Source organism: Leptodactylus fuscus, chromosome 3 (genome assembly GCF_031893055.1).
Source record: "Leptodactylus fuscus isolate aLepFus1 chromosome 3, aLepFus1.hap2, whole genome shotgun sequence".
Taxonomy (NCBI): domain Eukaryota; kingdom Metazoa; phylum Chordata; class Amphibia; order Anura; family Leptodactylidae; genus Leptodactylus; species Leptodactylus fuscus.
The window spans coordinates 19134018-19152505 of NC_134267.1; the positions used below are offsets into that span (position 1 = coordinate 19134018).

Here is an 18488-nt window from a genome sequence, read left to right on the forward strand (position 1 = left end):
ATCCATTTTGGCATTCCGAGATCAAAAATTCCAAGATTTTCCTTCTCGGTGTTACAGTCTTGAGGAGTGTACTCTAATTTTTTTTTTGCTTTTTTTGAGTTTTATATTAGGTGTTTCTTTTTTTTTTCTTAGATTTTTTTGTGATTATTTTTTTAATAAAACTTTGTCTGAACTGGAGATGTGGTTGTATTTGTTTCTTTATATTTTGCAGATTTAGCTTGTATTTGGCACCAGCTAAGGCCCAGTACACAACTGAGTTCGGGTTTCCGTTTAGGACGTCCACTTGAGGATCCCCCGAATGTAAAAGCGGTTACCTAAAGGAATCCAGCGGATCCCATAGACTATAATGGGGTCCGTGTGATTTCCACTCAGTTTCCGCACTGAATACGTGGAGAGAAAAGTGCTGCATGGAGGACTTTTCTCTCTGCATGTTTCGTGTGGAAACCACACGGACCCCATTATAGTCTATGGGGTCTGTGGGTTTCTTAGGTAACCACTTTGTAATGCGTATAGGTTTTGGTTTGGGGGGTCCTCAAGCGGACTTCCCGAAAGGAAATCTAAATGCAGATGTGAATCGGCCCTAACATACACTCATTTGGCGTTATTTTGTGTTGGCACCCTATCATTATCTTGGTCGAACTGATAAATAAGGACAACTGTAAAATGTCTTTTAAAGGGAATGTGTCGCCAGAAGTTGACTTATTTTTTAAACAAGTTTTTTGTTAAAGGGATTTTCCAGGACATTCCCTTTTGAGATTAATATAGCAATAATATAGTTTTGCTAACCGAAGCATTTTTGCAATATCATGTTATTTCCACAATGACTTCATTAGTGGTCATGTGATGTTCTTCTCCTCCTCCTGTCACATATACCAGGCACTTCGGTCTATGCTACACTCCATTTAGCACCTGCTTGTCTTTCTGTGGGCTGGTAATCCTCGGCCATCTCCTCTCTGCACTGTGTGATGGTACTAGTATTAACTGCGCATGTACGATCAATGTGCTCCCTGTCCCTGTAGTGCTAAGATCGATGGCGCATGCGCATCTCGTGATCATTGTGCTCTCTCTCTTTGTATTTGTATTGCCATCACGCCTACACAGTCCCAAATTGTTGCGCTCCTTCACTCTTTATTGCCAAAATTGATCATGCATGTGTAGCTCAAGAACGATGTGCTCCCACTCCCTGTATTTCTGAGGCTAATAGCGCATGCGCAATTCATACTAGAGCATTATTAAAATACACTGCCCATTCTCTCACCAAGCCAGTGCCCCTCCAACAAGGAGACGAGGAAGTGCGAAGACAGACCAAAGTATATGTGACGTTACTGGAAGAAGGGAGGAACTTTATGAGACCATTTTGGGAATGTTGCTGATGGGATCATTATGTTAATGATGCTATTGCAGGAACGCTTTGGTGCTGGATAACCCCTTCATATTTTTAAAGAATTTTTGGTGCCATTTTTAAAAGATGTCCATGTCATTTAATATATTTATAAGAATTCCTAAAAATCCTTCATTTGTTACTCTGGCCACTAAGCCAAATATTATGCTGATACTTCCTGTTTTATGATTTCTTTGCAGCAGTCCCTCACTTTTCAGCACACTGATGATCACATCTATCATGTCTATGTAAATAAGACACAGAATCCACCAATCATAGTCACATCTTATCTTCTCCCCTCCCTCTGCCATAGAGGTCACTAGCTCTAGACCATTGTGTCTATGGTCCATGGGCCATCGGCAGGAGACAGGAAGTGGTCAATTATTTTAGCCTTAGATTTTTAGGATTTTTAAAATACAGACTTGGAAAAATTAAAAATCATCATCAAAAATTCTTATAAAAATAAGTTTAGTATGAAAATTTGATTTAAACAAATTTCCTGGCAACACTTTCACTTGTTTTTGGTGATGGGCCGACCACTGTGAGAGCAGTCTTTTAGCATACATGGGGAGTATCATGTTTGGCGGACGTGGCGGCAGTATTCTGTGACAGGTGCAGGTGCCGGAACTCACAGCACAGTTTGGAATTTCTCCATATGTTCTCCTCCGCCTCCATTGGCTCAGCAATAAAACTGCTAAAACACAGCGCAGTTGGTCCCGGACTATTATGTTGTTCTGGAAATATTTTGCATGTTTAAGATATTTCTAGAATTACAAGCATGGCTCGGTATCTTCCTGTTTTATTCTGTCAGCGCGAAATCCTAGACCTCGAGTACTACTCCAGTGTCTGGATTCCTTAGGTCATTGTGGCATTGTACGAGGGTAGTCTGCTATACAAAGATCGCTTTGAGACACTTTATTGAGGCCTTGGGGCATAATCTAGCAGGGCTATGGGGTTGGAGTCGTGGAGTGGTTTCCGTTTTGGAGTCAGAAAAAAGGTACAGGCTCGTCTCCAACACCCATGGGGTACAGTTGTTTGTATTAGGAGCCAATGTTGCCTATCAATATATTTTTGGCGACTGAGGGCAAATCCATTCAGATGCTGCCTTTGGTCGGATTCGAACCCAGGACCTCAGCACTAGGATCGTGAGTTCAAATCCAACAAAGGACAATAGCGCTAACCACTGTGCCACCTATATTATGTAATCTATTAGATATTTCGTTTGTTACATATTTACCTTCATAGGCATGAACAACTAGATTTTTTTGTGAATTAGAGGATTTTTACAGTATATGTCAGAGTTGGTGCTTTGTCATGAAGCTGGACGTCCTGAACATGATCAGCCACCTCTGTCGAAGGGGTTGTGTGAGGATTTCGCTGTAGACAATCATTGGCCCTGGTGGTACATGCTAGATTTATCATTGGTTAGCTGTAGCAGTCACTTGAAAGAAATTTTTACAGTGCCATAACTTCCTAGAAATCCTAGTTAACCCCTTTGGCTCAGACATCTCTAAATGGGTTTTGTAAACCAGACCACCCATCGTTGCTCCAAAGAACTCATTTACATTGTGACATAAACAGCAATATCTAAGCAATGGAGACACCAAAAGGGCAAAAGAGTGTTTGATTCAGGTGGCCCTAACCTATGTATCTGCAGATCTAGGTTGATATGCTCTTTCTGGTGAAACTAACCTATCTATCTGCAGGACTGGGGTGATATGCTCGGTCTGGTGACACTAACCTATCTATCTGCAGGGCTGGGGTGATATGCTGGTTCTGGTGACACTAACCTATCTATCTGCAGGGCTGGGGTGATATGCTGGTTCTGGTGACACTATCCTATCTATCTGCAGGACTGGGGTGATATGCTGGTTCTGGTGACAGTAACCTATCTATCTGCAGGACTGGGGTGATATTCTCGGTCTGGTGACACTAACCTATCTATCTGCAGGGCTGGGGTGATATGCTGGTTCTGGTGACAGTAACCTATCTATCTGCAGGGCTGGGGTGATATGCTGGTTCTGGTGACAGTAACCTATCTATCTGCAGGGCTGGGGTGATATGCTGGGTCTGGTGACAGTAACCTATCTATCTGTAGGGCTGGGGTGATATGCTGGTTCTGGTGACAGTAACCTATCTATCTGCAGGGCTGGGGTGATATGCTGGTTCTGGTGACACTAACCTATCTATCTGCAGGGCTGGGGTGATATCCTGGTTCTGGTGACACTAACCTATCTATCTGCAGGGCTGGGGTGATATGCTGGTTCTGGTGACAGTAACCTATCTATCTGCAGGGCTGGGGTGATATGCTGGGTCTGGTGACAGTAACCTATCTATCTGCAGGGCTGGGGTGATATGCTGGGTCTGGTGACAGTAACCTATCTATCTGCAGGGCTGGGGTGATATGCTGGTTCTGGTGTAGTTGTTCTGTTAAAAATGGGTGACCGTCAGTATGGCCACCGTTTAGATACCTACAGAGTTGTCACCCATCTCTACATTGTTTTACTCTTTGTAAATTTGATGTTTAGGATTCTGGGAAAATTCTTGTTGTAGTAGTTGTGAATAAGACTCTATTTGGATAACAACATCTTTCCCAGAACCCTGAAAGGTAACCTTACATATTTACTTCCCACCACTGTAACCCTGGACTTATTTGCAACTTAAAAATGTCTTCAGTCAAATTATTAGTACAATTTGTTCAATTTTCCCAGGAAAGCTGGGTGGCAACCAATAGGACTGCCGCTAACGGTACTTGCCACCCATCTTTCACAGGATCAGATACAGTGAATACCTGGTAGATAATGAATCCCTGTGATATTTTCGGTTCCTCTTACTTTCGGGTACCCTCATTCAGCGGTGTAGATTGTGGTGTAATTTTTCCGCAGTGTGCTTGACTTTCACATTGCTTGCAGGCCTACCCAATATTGCTATCTATGGAGGGGATTGTATTACAGCTGCAGCGGAGCTCTGGATATCATCTGTATCTGAGATATAATTATGGACGCCAGGATGCTGATGAGGTGAAGTCCGCTCAATGTCACTCGGCTCAGGATAACCAGCGGGCCTGGGGATTTCTACGTCTTATCTGTGCTGAAGAATTCCCTTCATACACATCTAAGCATTGTGATAGAGACGGCCAGGGCCTTGTGTATGGAATGGAATGGAGATTTGCCAATATGAGCCCTTCGGAACACGTCTAATATCTTACTATATTATGGGGGAACTACTATAGGGCTAATATACAGGGCTATGGAGTCAGTAGGCCAAACCACCAACTCTGACTCCTCTGTTTTCTTGTACAGTGGTTGGTGTCGGGATAGAGTTACTGTGTCTGTCTCTGTTTCGTTCACATTTTTGCTGTCACTGACTACAACTTTTTTGGGCATCGTATGACAGGCACCCTTATGGGGGCGCTGTAGTAGTCTGATTTACTAAGGTCCAGGGCTGTAGAGTCAGTAGGCCAAACGACTGACTCCGACTCCTCCTTCGACTCCTTCATGATCAGCCAGAAGCAAATCCTTTAATTCCTCAAAAATCTAGTGATTGTTTCCTACGAAAATAATAATGGAACAAACTATGTATCTAATTAATTATATCATTAAAAATAATTAATCATTTTATATAGAACTGATTCCAACTCCACAACACCGTCTCTGACTCCACAGCTCTGCTGATGTCTATGGCAAAATCTGTCCATATGGCACTGTGTTTGTTAACTGTGTTTGGTTGCAGGCTGTGTCTCTAGCGCCACCTTTTGGAAGGTATACATTTTATAAGTCAATGACTGTCCCGGCAGCACTGTGTTGTTGTTTTTTTCGAAATTGCCTATTATCTTTTGGACAATATACTGTGTGGGGCCAAAATAGAGGACAATATACTGTGCGGGAATAAAAAAGGGAACAATATACTGTGTGGGAATAAAAAAGGGGACAATATACTATGTGGGGCCAAAAAAGGGGACAATATATTGTGTGGGAACAAAAAGGTTACAATATAGTGTGTGGGACCAAAAAAGGGGACAATATACTGTGAGAATAAAAAAGGGACAATATACTGTGTGGTAACATAAAAAGGAACAATATACTGTGTGAGAACAACAAAGGAGACAATATACTTTGTGGGGGCCTAAAAGGAGGCAATATACTGCATGAAAACAAAAAAGCGGATCGTGTATTGTGTGATAGCTAAAAAAAATGGAACAGTATAATGTTTGAGGAGAAAAGTGGACAATATACTGTGTGTAAAAAACAAAAGAGACACCGAGCACACTATATAGTGTAGAATGTCTGATAAATTTTGGTGGAAATAACCAGAAGATTTAAAAGGACCAAATGGCCTCTCACCTGATGAGGTTGTGACAATCGCTCACAACTACGTTTGGGGTTTACCGTCAGGTGGAGGAGGCAGCACGTCTGATGGACACCGGCCAAGGCCGGGGAAGATAGCGTTTTCAATGAAATGGAAAGACGGCGCTCTCAGGTCACAACAGGATTTTATTCAAAAAGACAATGATGCACAACGCTAAAAAATCGCCGCGTTTTGGGCACACCTGCCCTTTCTCAAGTGCGTAACTTCACACAAACCTCGGTCAGTCTGGAAGATGTATACAAATTGTAGGCATACAATTTGTGGCCAAAAAAGGGGACAATATACTGCGTGGGAACAAAAAAGAGGACAATATACTGTGTGGGAACAAAAAAAGAGGACAATATACTGTTTGTGGCCACAAAAGAGGACAGTATACTGTGTGGGAACAAAAAAGAGGATAATATACTGCGTGTGGCCAAAAAAGGGGATAATATACTGCGTGTCGCCAAAAAAAGGGGATAATACACTGCTTGTGGCCAATAAAAGGGGATAATATACTGCTTTTGGCCAAAAAAGGGGACAATATACTGCGTGTGGCCAAAAAAAAGGACAATATACTGTGTGTGGTCAAAAAAGGGGATAATATGCTACGTGTGGCCAACAAAGGGGACAATAAACTGTGTGGGAACAAAAAAAGAGGACAATATACTGTTTGTGGGCAAAAAAGAGGATAATATACTGTGTGGGAACAAAAAAGAGGACAATATACTGCTTGTGGCCAAAAAAGGGGATAATATACTGCGTGTCGCCAAAAAAAGGGGATAGTATACTGCTTGTGGCCAAAAAAGGGGATAATATACTGCTTTTGGCCAAAAAAGGGGACAGTATACTGTGTGGGGCCAAATAGGGGACAATATACTGTGTGTGGCCAAAAAAGGGGACAATATACTGTGTGGGAACAAAAAAGAGGACAATATACTGTGTGGGAACAAAAAAGGGGACAATAAACTGCATGAAAACAAAAAAAGCGGGACAGTATAATGTGTGAGGAGAAAAGTGGACAATATACTATATGAGAAAGATGGGGACAATATACTGTGTGGGGCCAAAAAAAGAGGACAATATATTGTGTGGGGGTAAAAAGGGGACAACATATTGGGTGGGATCATAAAGGGGGACAATATACTGTGTGAGAACAAAAAATGGGGACATTATACTGTGTGGGAACATAGTGGGACAATATAATGAGTGGGGGCAAAAAGGAGACAATATACTATGTGGGAACAAAAAAAGGGACGTTAGATTGGCAGGCGAAAAGGGGAAGTCCTGTGTAACATATGGAGGGGTGCAGCACAGGGGGCCTAACATTTTACCGGAGAAGATGCTTCACCATGTTGTTCAAATTTTTGATTGAAGAATGGGCATGGCCTAACACTTTTGATTAGAAGAGCCCCTATCATTTTACTTGGAGCTCCTAAAAAGACAAGTTGGCCACCTGGGGGCATTATGACTGTTATGGGGTCAGTGTGGCTAGCACTATTATGGGGTCACTCTGGCTAGTACTCAGTACTTTTATTGACCATTTCCCATCTTCCCTTGCAGCATACATCACTGGACGGGTACCCCGAACCGCACGTCCCTCCCACAAAGTCGAGCAGTAGACAAAGCCTCCCTCGATGTCGCAACTCTATAGCGTCCACTACCGACGAGCAGCCGCACATCGGAAACTACCGCCTGCTAAAGACCATCGGCAAGGGAAACTTTGCCAAGGTGAAACTGGCCCGACATGTCCTCACGGGGCGAGAGGTGAGTGTGAATAAGGTGTGAGGTCAGGGCAGCGGAAGAGAATTCAGTCCTCAAATAGATTTCCCTCCATTGTTCACCTCGGAACGCGCCGTAAGGGATCTAGTAAAGTTTGCCGGCTGTGAATGAGAGAGGACAGGGCACCGAGCCAGTGCCCCATTCACTGCCTATTGTTGTCTGCACAGCGCTGTATACTACAGGGCGGTATAATGCTGTATAGCCGCATTGTGCGACTGAGTTATGGCCTATTAACAATTTCCCTGTGCGTAGCCAAGTCCGCTCCGCAGCAGATGAAGCTAATGGACTCAACAGCTGTTCTCCACTTCAATTGAGTTCTATGCGTTGACTTCCTTGGCCCACGCATGTCACATTGTAGCAAAGCTTCAGGGGTACATCTGTCTAGTTGTAAATTTAAAGAGGACCCGCTACCTCCCCTGACCTGTCTGTTTCAGTATACACATGCAATCCCTATGATATAACAATTCTGGAGCCATTTTTTTAAATTGTGTCCCTCTGTTATTCCTCCTGGAAACTCATACGTGAGTTTAGCATTACAGTTCCTTGTCAGTATCAGGAAGGGGTCTTTGTCTCATTGAAGATACCAATGTTTCAGGATAGGGGGGCTGTGTGCTTCCCTAGGAATTCTGGGAAAGCGTATGCAAATTAGTTTTGTTCGATTCCTCTAGCGCTACCTCATTCCTTGTCAATAGGCATACTCGCTAACAGTCCCTGAAAATCCTGCAAACTGAACTGCAAACAGAAAGTGGGATTTATGCAAAATTATCGCTATACGCCTTGGAATGGTAGGGTAACACAGAGTTGCTGATTTGTTCATGCATTTCCAGGAGGAGTAACGGAGGGATAATACTTTGAAGAATTCTAAGAAAAGAGGCAGAGAAATATGCAACAAAAATGCAAGGAAAATGCATTTCCGCTGCGTTTTTCACTTGCGTTTTGCAACGTAGGGCCTTATCCTTCGTTATAAATGTTATCTTTATGATTTCTGATTATTTTTTTTCTTCACTCTGCAGGTGGCAGTGAAAATAATTGACAAGACTCAGCTAAATCCTACAAGTCTACAGAAGGTAAGATGGAAGCCGTCTTCACCAAGCTCGTTCGAACCCCTTGTCATATATTTTATTAGGAGATTCTATGTCAGGCTCTTCGGTTCAGGTCTTCAAGATGGAGTGTCTCTCAGTCTGGAGGACCTGTCCTGTCCTGCTTTACATAGATAACCTATTGATTTGAATGGACACTGTGTAATACTTTGTTTCCCCAGTGGTGGTGCTGCAGGGGAACACTCACTGCCAGGTATCCTAACACTTTCTATTACTAAGGGTCTGTTCGCACTGCAGTTTCAGTGTATGCTGGAGCTATATGTTGGTTTTGCCACATCTGTATAGCGTAGGGAAGTCGACTATTTTGGCATGTGTCAGGTGAATGGGGCCCTTCAGTATCTCATTCACATTTGGTATGACCTTTGCCCTTTGGAGGAGGAGTCCTGGAAGTGATGATATGTCCACCATAAATATAGCCCTGATCTCATCATCCAGTCTGTCTGGGATGACGTGAAGAGACAGATGGATTGGACAAGCCTACATCCACAGAAGATCTGTGCTTAGTTCTCCAAGATGGCGGCGGAAACAACCTCCCTGCCCAGTTCTGCCAAAAACTGCAAGTACCAAGAAGAACTGATGGAAGGCACAGGGCAAAAATCAAAAAAACTGTATGCGTGGTGCAACCACGGATTGCGTTGTAACAGGGTGATCTGGTTCACTGCACTCCCGATCTATAAGGACCTGTGGGTGTTTAGTGTCCTGAATTGAACTTTCACGCTTCTATTTCAGAAAGCATTCTTACTGTGCAGCATTTACCCCCCCTGCCTAAAATTTTTGCACTGCACTGTCTATAGTTTTTAATAACTTGTAAAGCTACCAGTGATACCTACGGCCAACCCTTGTGCTATAACTTGTGTTTTTTAGAATATTATTGCTATTTTACTTTTTTATTACTATATTTGGGTATTTTTGTGACTTTTGAGATGGGGAATATTTATAAAGATTTTTTATTTAATTTTTTTTTTTTAAGTGCAGATTGTGAGCCCCACATACAGGACTCACAATCTCCACTTTTCCCTATCAGTCTTTGGAGTATGGGAGGAAATCCATACAAACACAGGGAGAACATACAAACTCCTTGCAGATGTTGTCCTTGGCAGGATTCGAACCCAGGACTTCCAGGCTAACCACTGAGCCACCGTGTTGCCCCTATAAAAATCTGAATGAAAAACTGGTCTTTCTTGCCCGTAGTAACCAATCACCGAGCAGCTTTCCTGCACCGTTGCCCCACAGTTTTTATAAAGTTGCCCCATTGTCTGCCCTTTTTGATTTTTTTGACCCTTTCTTCCCCTTGTCATGCTTTCCAGGCCCACTTTGGGCTGTTCTATGTCATGTCAGGACTGCAGGCCGGCTTATAGCGGTGGAGCGGCGGTGGGCGGCGTGCGGGTGTGGGGGGGGTTTGAGTTGATTCATCAGTCTGTCTAAGATAACTCAGCGCTCGATGAATCAGCCGCTTCCTCAGCTTGGCGTGAAGTGATATTTCTCCGGGGCTATAAATAACACTAAGGACTCTCGACCACTCTCAGCACCGAGCCGAGTGTACACGGTAATCTATGTATTAATAGAACAATCCGAAATTTCAGGCCTGAAATTTTTTTTTGTTATTATTTTTGGCCGTGATGATTTGAGTTTAGACAACTTTGCGGCACGGAATGTAGAGCAGGTCGCAGTCGTCTCATGTGTGATCAAGCCCTTAGGGTCTCGGGGAAAGAGAAATTCTCATGGTGGACCTATTATGTTCATTCCACGGCCACGTATTAACCCTACGTGGATCCTGATGGCAAATCATCGTGGCACTTTTTACAGAAACTCCACAGAGGTTTCTTGGCGGACTTTCTGCTTCCATTATAGCTATAGGGAAACCACCAACGTTTCCGTAGGTATAATTGACATATTGTGATTTCCAAAACGGCAACGATTCCACAGCTAGAACTAACACGCTGCATTTTTCAAAAATGTACAAATTTTTGAAAACGCAGCTTTTCCGTAGTTCATTTTTTTCCGCAAAGGCTACATGCAAACAACCGTGTGCAGTCTACAGGTCAGTAAAAAGTGGCACAACTCACACACAGGGATTAGTAATTGTGTGTCATCTGTTGTTTTCACTTAGGAAAGGCCACAAATATTATATTTACAGGGGTCTGACACCTGAGACTCTGCAGATCACCAATACCAAGGCAGCGCAGGAGAGCCATAATGCTCACTCGTCATACAAACTGGAGCGCAGAGTGTAGGTACTGCAGTGTTGCCCCATATACTTCAATGTTTCACCGAACTGCCTCAGTACCTAAGTTAAATTCCATATTGACAAAAATAATGATATCTTGAAAATAGAGGCCAATATTGAAAATGGGAAGACGCCATTTGATTCAGTGACCATAAGCTATCTATCTGCAGGGCTGGGGTGATATGGGGGGTCTGGTGACACTAACCTATCTATCTGCAGGGCTGGGGTGATATGGGGGGTCTGGTGACATTAACCTATCTATCTGCAGGGCTGGGGTGATCTTCTGGTTCTGGTGACAGTAACCTATCTATCTGCAGGACTGGGGTGATATGCTGGTTCTGGTGACACTAACCTATCTATCTGCAGGGCTGGGGTGATATGCTGGTTCTGGTGACACTAACCTATCTATCTGCAGGACTGGGGTGATATGCTAGTTCTGGTGACAGTAACCTATCTATCTGCAGGGCTGGGGTGATATGCTGGTTCTGGTGACAGTAAACTATCTATCTGCAGGGCTGGGGTGATATGTTAGTTCTGGTGACACTAACCTATCTATCTGCAGGGCTGGGGTGATATGCTGGTTCTGGTGACACTAACCTATCTATCTGCAGGGCTGGGGTGATATGCTGGTTCTGGTGACACTAACCTATCTATCTGCAGGGCTGGGGTGATATGCTGGTTCTGGTGACACTAACCTATCTATCTGCAGGGCTGGGGTGATATGCTGGTTCTGGTGACACTAACCTATCTATCTGCAGGACTGGGTAATATGCTGGTTCTGGTGACACTAACCTATCTATCTGCAGGACTGGGGTGATATGCTTGTTCTGGTCACATTAACCTATCTATCTGCAAGGCTGGGGTGATATGCTGGTTCTGGTGACACTAACCTATCTATCTGCGGGGCTGGGGTGATATGCTGGTTCTGGTGACACTAACCTATCTATCTGCAGGGCTGGGGTGAAATACTGGGGTCTTGTGACACTAACCTATCTATCTGCAGGGCTGGTTCTGGTGACACTCCCTTTAAGGGATTTTTTGATTTGCGACCAAATAACCTTTTAACCCCTCATGTAAGAGTTTTTGGGCCGATCACTAGGTGCTATATTTGGCGTATCAAAGAGATCTGTCGTTTTCCCATTGAATACATTCTATATAGAGCTCGGGCCTCCTCAGGTTTCTTCCACCCCCCTTCTCTATTTATAGTCTCTTGTTGCCAACTTTTTTTTCCTAAGGATCTGTAAAGAATCTGCTCTGATAGAATCTTCCAGTCTCAGCCATTGCTTTTCCATCGTGTTCCAGCCTCCGAAATGTAATTTCATTACTTTGGGATTTGCCTATGATCTATCTGGGCCGAATGCCCAGGCCACTGTAGTCATGAAAGCCTCATCGAGTCTTATACCGGTTGTACATTTCTTTACTGTTCTTTTCCGCTTTTTTGTTTAATTTTTTTTCAGTTTTTTTCATTTTATTCTTGGCATTTTTAAGACTGGAGAAATCAAATAGTCAACACTTTTCTTAGGAAATTAAGAAAAAAATCTCATATTGAAAAATTCTCATGGCTCATCCCTTTTCAGTATTTTGACTGATGGTCAAGTCTAAGGAACTCTGTAAGATACTAGTAGACGGCCACCATAGACTGTTGTGATATGGCCACTGTGGCTACTGCTAGACTCTCTTCATACTTTCATCTTGATTTTGCCGCTTTTTGTTTCAACTTTTTCTAACCATTCCATGATCCTTGGGACAATCTCACAATTCCTGTAAAGGTTTTTTCCACCCATGAGCAAAGGATATGGACCAGTCACATTGGCCCATATCACGAAAGACCTAATGGATGAAATAATTAAACCCCCCTCCCACACCCGATCCCATTATAAGGTCCGACCATATCATAACCTATAGATCATGGTTGACAACCAACCAAAAAAGACATCAAAAAGTTTTAACCAGTCAACTTTTGGAAACTGCACTAAAGAACATGGGCAATAAATGGCCAGCAGATGGGGAACACTGTTGAAATTTGGATGAAAATTTTCTTTAATCTATTACTAGATTTACATAATTTTTTCTTCTGTCTGATGGAGTTCCTAGGCTCTAAGATCGGCCTGCCCTCTCCCCCCACACTTTTATGGGGTTGGGATTTCCCACCCAGACTTGGCTTTCGTTTCTCCGTGTCCATTCCATGATCCTTCGGGTTATTCCCCATTTACTGTAAAGGGGCGTCTTCCATAGGTCCATGACCTTTGGAGAGAGGGTTGGCCCATGTCTCCAAGGACCCTTTGGATGAAGCAGAAGTGAAACCCACATTTCTTTATAATGTCCATTGGGCCAGCTACAGATTATGGCCGACGACCAGTCAAAACAAGACATAAAACATTTTGACCGGTCATCTTTTGGAAGACTAATAAAGGTCAACAATTGAGGGAAATAGTTGAAATTCGGCCATTTTTTTTCCTCCAATGTATTTCTAAATTTTCTGAGATTTTTCTACCTTCCGATGGTGTGCATAGGCCTCAAGATGAGTATCAGCCCTTCCCACCACCACATTTTCATGGGGTTAGGTTTTGCCACCTTACCTAGACTTGTTTGTTCTTCTATTCACATCCATTCCATGATCCTTGAGGAAATTGTCCAATTGACGTAGAGAGGCGTCTTCCATAGGCTCTTTCCACCTATGAGTTAAAAGGGATGGACCAATCACGGCTGACCCAGCTCTCAAAGGCCCCAAAGCATCCATATAGTTTTTCGATATGGTCTGCCTACCATTGGTTCTTCTAGAGGAGAGCTGTTTGCGCTGGACCACACAACGTCACCATTTATCTCGGTTTGGCCAGTTGTGCACTTACGAGCCTGGACTGAATATAGTGGACTGTAAGAGAGCCATTGCTAATAAAATTAAGGAAGCTTTCTGTGTCCTGCTAAATTATTCACAGCGTCTTCTGATTCCATTAGTGAAGGAGCAATATTGAGCGGTGTGGAGTGGTTTTAAATGGGCTCCAGGGAACTATTTTGAAGACATTGCAGATAGCCAAGGTTGTCCGGCCAAGAAGAACGGGAGGAGCCCTCAGCTTAGTATGTTCTGTACTAGAACTACCGTACATGCAGGACTATGGATAGTTATTATAGGGATACAATACACAGAACTAATCGTGCTGTGGAATGCAGTCAGTTGTTCTCTGTTATCAGTTATTTCAGGCTAGGGGGCGTTGTCAGTGGCATGACTAAGAGGAGCTTATTGTAGATAGGAGCAGTATTATAGTAGTTATATTCTTATACATAAGAGCAGTATTATACTAGTTATATTCTTGTACATAGGAGTAGTATTATAGTAATTATATTCTTGTACATAGGAGCAGTATTATAGTACTTAGATTCTTGTACATAGGAGTAGTATTATAGTAGTTATATTCCTGTACATAGGGGCAGTATTATAGTAGTTATATTCTTGTACATAGGAGTAGTATTATAGTAGTTATATTCCTGTACATAGGGGCAGTATTATAGTAGTTATATTCTTGTACATAGGAGCAGTATTATAGTAGTTATATTCTTGTACATAGGAGATAGTATTATAGTAGTAATATTCTTATACATAGGAGTAGTATTATAGTAGTTATATTATTGTACATAGGAGGTAGTATTATAGTAGTTATATTCTTGTACATAGGAGGTAGTATTATAGTAGTTATATTCTTGTACATAGGAGGTAGTATTATAGTAGTTATATTCTTGTACATAGGAGCAGTATTATAGTAGTTATATTCTTGTACATAGGAGATAGTATTATAGTAGTAATATTCTTATACATAGGAGTAGTATTATAGTAGTTATATTATTGTACATAGGAGGTAGTATTATAGTAGTTATATTCTTGTACATAGGAGGTAGTATTATAGTAGTTATATTCTTGTACATAGGAGCAGTATTATAGTAGTTATATTCTTGTACATAGGGGGTAGTATTATAATAGTTATATTCTTGTACATAGGAGCAGTATTATAGTAGTTATATTCTTATACAAAGGAGTAGTATTATAGTAGTTATATTCTTGTACATAGGAGTAGTATTGTAGTAGTTATATTCTTATACATAGGGGGCAGTATTATAGTAGTTATATTCTTATACATAGGGGGCAGTATTATAGTAGTTATATTCTTGTACATAGGAGCAGTATTATAGTAGTTATATTCTTGTACATAGGAGCAGTATTATAGTAGTTATATTCTTGTACATAGGAGCAGTATTATAGTAGTTATATTCTTGTACATAGGAGCAGTATTATAGTAGTTATATTCTTGTACATAGGAGTAGTATTATAGTAGTTTTATTCTTGTACATAGGAGTAGTATTATAGTAGTTATATTCTTGTACATAGGAGTAGTATTATAGTAGTTATATTCTTGTATATAGGAGCAGTATTATAGTAGTTATATTCTTATACATAGGAGCAGTATTATAGTAGTTATATTCTTGTACATAGGAGCAGTATTATAGTAGTTATATTCTTGTACATAGGGGGTAGTATTATAATAGTTATATTCTTGTACATAGGAGCAGTATTATAGTAGTTATATTCTTATACATAGGAGTAGTATTATAGTAGTTATATTCTTATACATAGGGAGCAGTATTATAGTAGTTATATTCTTGTACATAGGAGTAGTATTGTAGTAGTTATATTCTTATACATAGGGGGCAGTATTATAGTAGTTATATTCTTATACATAGGGGGCAGTATTATAGTAGTTATATTCTTGTACATAGGAGCAGTATTATAGTAGTTATATTCTTGTACATAGGAGTAGTATTATAGTAGTTATATTCTTGTACATAGGAGCAGTATTATAGTAGTTATATTCTTGTACATAGGAGTAGTATTATAGTAGTTATATTCTTGTACATAGGAGTAGTATTATAGTAGTTATATTCTTGTACATAGGAGTAGTATTATAGTAGTTATATTCTTGTATATAGGAGCAGTATTATAGTAGTTATATTCTTATACATAAGAGCAGTATTATACTAGTTATATTCTTGTACATAGGAGTAGTATTATAGTAATTATATTCTTGTACATAGGAGCAGTATTATAGTACTTAGATTCTTGTACATAGGAGTAGTATTATAGTAGTTATATTCCTGTACATAGGGGCAGTATTATAGTAGTTATATTCTTGTACATAGGAGTAGTATTATAGTAGTTATATTCCTGTACATAGGGGCAGTATTATAGTAGTTATATTCTTGTACATAGGAGCAGTATTATAGTAGTTATATTCTTGTACATAGGAGATAGTATTATAGTAGTAATATTCTTATACATAGGAGTAGTATTATAGTAGTTATATTATTGTACATAGGAGGTAGTATTATAGTAGTTATATTCTTGTACATAGGAGGTAGTATTATAGTAGTTATATTCTTGTACATAGGAGGTAGTATTATAGTAGTTATATTCTTGTACATAGGAGCAGTATTATAGTAGTTATATTCTTGTACATAGGAGATAGTATTATAGTAGTAATATTCTTATACATAGGAGTAGTATTATAGTAGTTATATTATTGTACATAGGAGGTAGTATTATAGTAGTTATATTCTTGTACATAGGAGGTAGTATTATAGTAGTTATATTCTTGTACATAGGAGCAGTATTATAGTAGTTATATTCTTGTACATAGGGGGTAGTATTATAATAGTTATATTCTTGTACATAGGAGCAGTATTATAGTAGTTATATTCTTATACATAGGAGTAGTATTATAGTAGTTATATTCTTGTACATAGGAGTAGTATTGTAGTAGTTATATTCTTATACATAGGGGGCAGTATTATAGTAGTTATATTCTTATACATAGGGGGCAGTATTATAGTAGTTATATTCTTGTACATAGGAGCAGTATTATAGTAGTTATATTCTTGTACATAGGAGCAGTATTATAGTAGTTATATTCTTGTACATAGGAGCAGTATTATAGTAGTTATATTCTTGTACATAGGAGCAGTATTATAGTAGTTATATTCTTGTACATAGGAGTAGTATTATAGTAGTTATATTCTTGTACATAGGAGCAGTATTATAGTAGTTATATTCTTATACATAGTAGTATTATAGTAGTTATATTCTTATACATAGGGAGCAGTATTATAGTAGTTATATTCTTGTACATAGGAGTAGTATTGTAGTAGTTATATTCTTATACATAGGGGGCAGTATTATAGTAGTTATATTCTTATACATAGGGGGCAGTATTATAGTAGTTATATTCTTGTACATAGGAGCAGTATTATAGTAGTTATATTCTTGTACATAGGAGATAGTATTATAGTAGTAATATTCTTATACATAGGAGTAGTATTATAGTAGTTATATTATTGTACATAGGAGGTAGTATTATAGTAGTTATATTCTTGTACATAGGAGGTAGTATTATAGTAGTTATATTCTTGTACATAGGAGGTAGTATTATAGTAGTTATATTCTTGTACATAGGAGCAGTATTATAGTAGTAATATTCTTATACATAGGAGATAGTATTATAGTAGTAATATTCTTATACATAGGAGTAGTATTATAGTAGTTATATTATTGTACATAGGAGGTAGTATTATAGTAGTTATATTCTTGTACATAGGAGGTAGTATTATAGTAGTTATATTCTTGTACATAGGAGCAGTATTATAGTAGTTATATTCTTGTACATGGGGGGTAGTATTATAATAGTTATATTCTTGTACATAGGAGCAGTATTATAGTAGTTATATTCTTATACATAGGAGTAGTATTATAGTAGTTATATTCTTATACATAGGGAGCAGTATTATAGTAGTTATATTCTTGTACATAGGAGTAGTATTGTAGTAGTTATATTCTTGTACATAGGAGCAGTATTATAGTAGTTATATTCTTGTACATAGGAGCAGTATTATAGTAGTTATATTCTTATACATAGGGGGCAGTGTTATAGTAGTTATATTCTTATACATAGGGGGCAGTATTATAGTAGTTATATTCTTGTACATAGGAGCAGTATTATAGTAGTTATATTCTTGTACATAGGAGCAGTATTATAGTAGTTATATTCTTGTACATAGGAGTAGTATTATAGTAGTTATATTCTTGTACATAGGAGTAGTATTATAGTAGTTATATTCTTGTACATAGGAGTAGTATTATAGTAGTTATATTCTTGTATATAGGAGCAGTATTATAGTAGTTATATTCTTATACATAGGAGCAGTATTATAGTAGTTATATTCTTGTACATTGGAGCAGTATTATTGTAATTATATTCTTAGGGAAGGGAGTGTTATGCTTGTCTTTGTTTGGACAGTGTCATAGCTCTGAGTCACGCCTCCTTGTCTTCTCCTATCTGACACCACCCACTTGACATTAGAGAGTCCAGTTAGAATATTAGACACCAAAACTAACTGATTTCTCAGGAATGATGGGGGTTAGAGAAAAAATTCCATCTGTGTCATAATCGTCGGAAAGTCGGTTATTATAGGATGAGAAATCCTTGAGATGTTAAGGCGGTGAAAGTTTCTGTTTAACTTGTATTTCTGCGGTTTCTGTTGCCTTCTATCAGCCTGTATAGCGCAGCTTTATGTGTTTTTGGCACTGCTGAGTTAAACGCCACCATAGCGG

General features: G+C 39.8%; 1 protein-coding gene across 2 annotated transcripts in view; it reads left to right on the forward strand.

Moving 5' to 3' along the window:
• Positions 1-18488, forward strand: part of MARK1 (microtubule affinity regulating kinase 1) — a 98207-nt gene that overhangs the window by 34604 nt on the left and 45115 nt on the right. For both annotated transcript variants that reach the window (XM_075267110.1, XM_075267111.1), the window contains exons 2-3: positions 7292-7495; positions 8524-8577. In XM_075267110.1, the coding sequence (XP_075123211.1) occupies positions 7292-7495; positions 8524-8577 (258 nt within the window). The remainder of the gene's footprint in view (positions 1-7291; positions 7496-8523; positions 8578-18488) is intronic.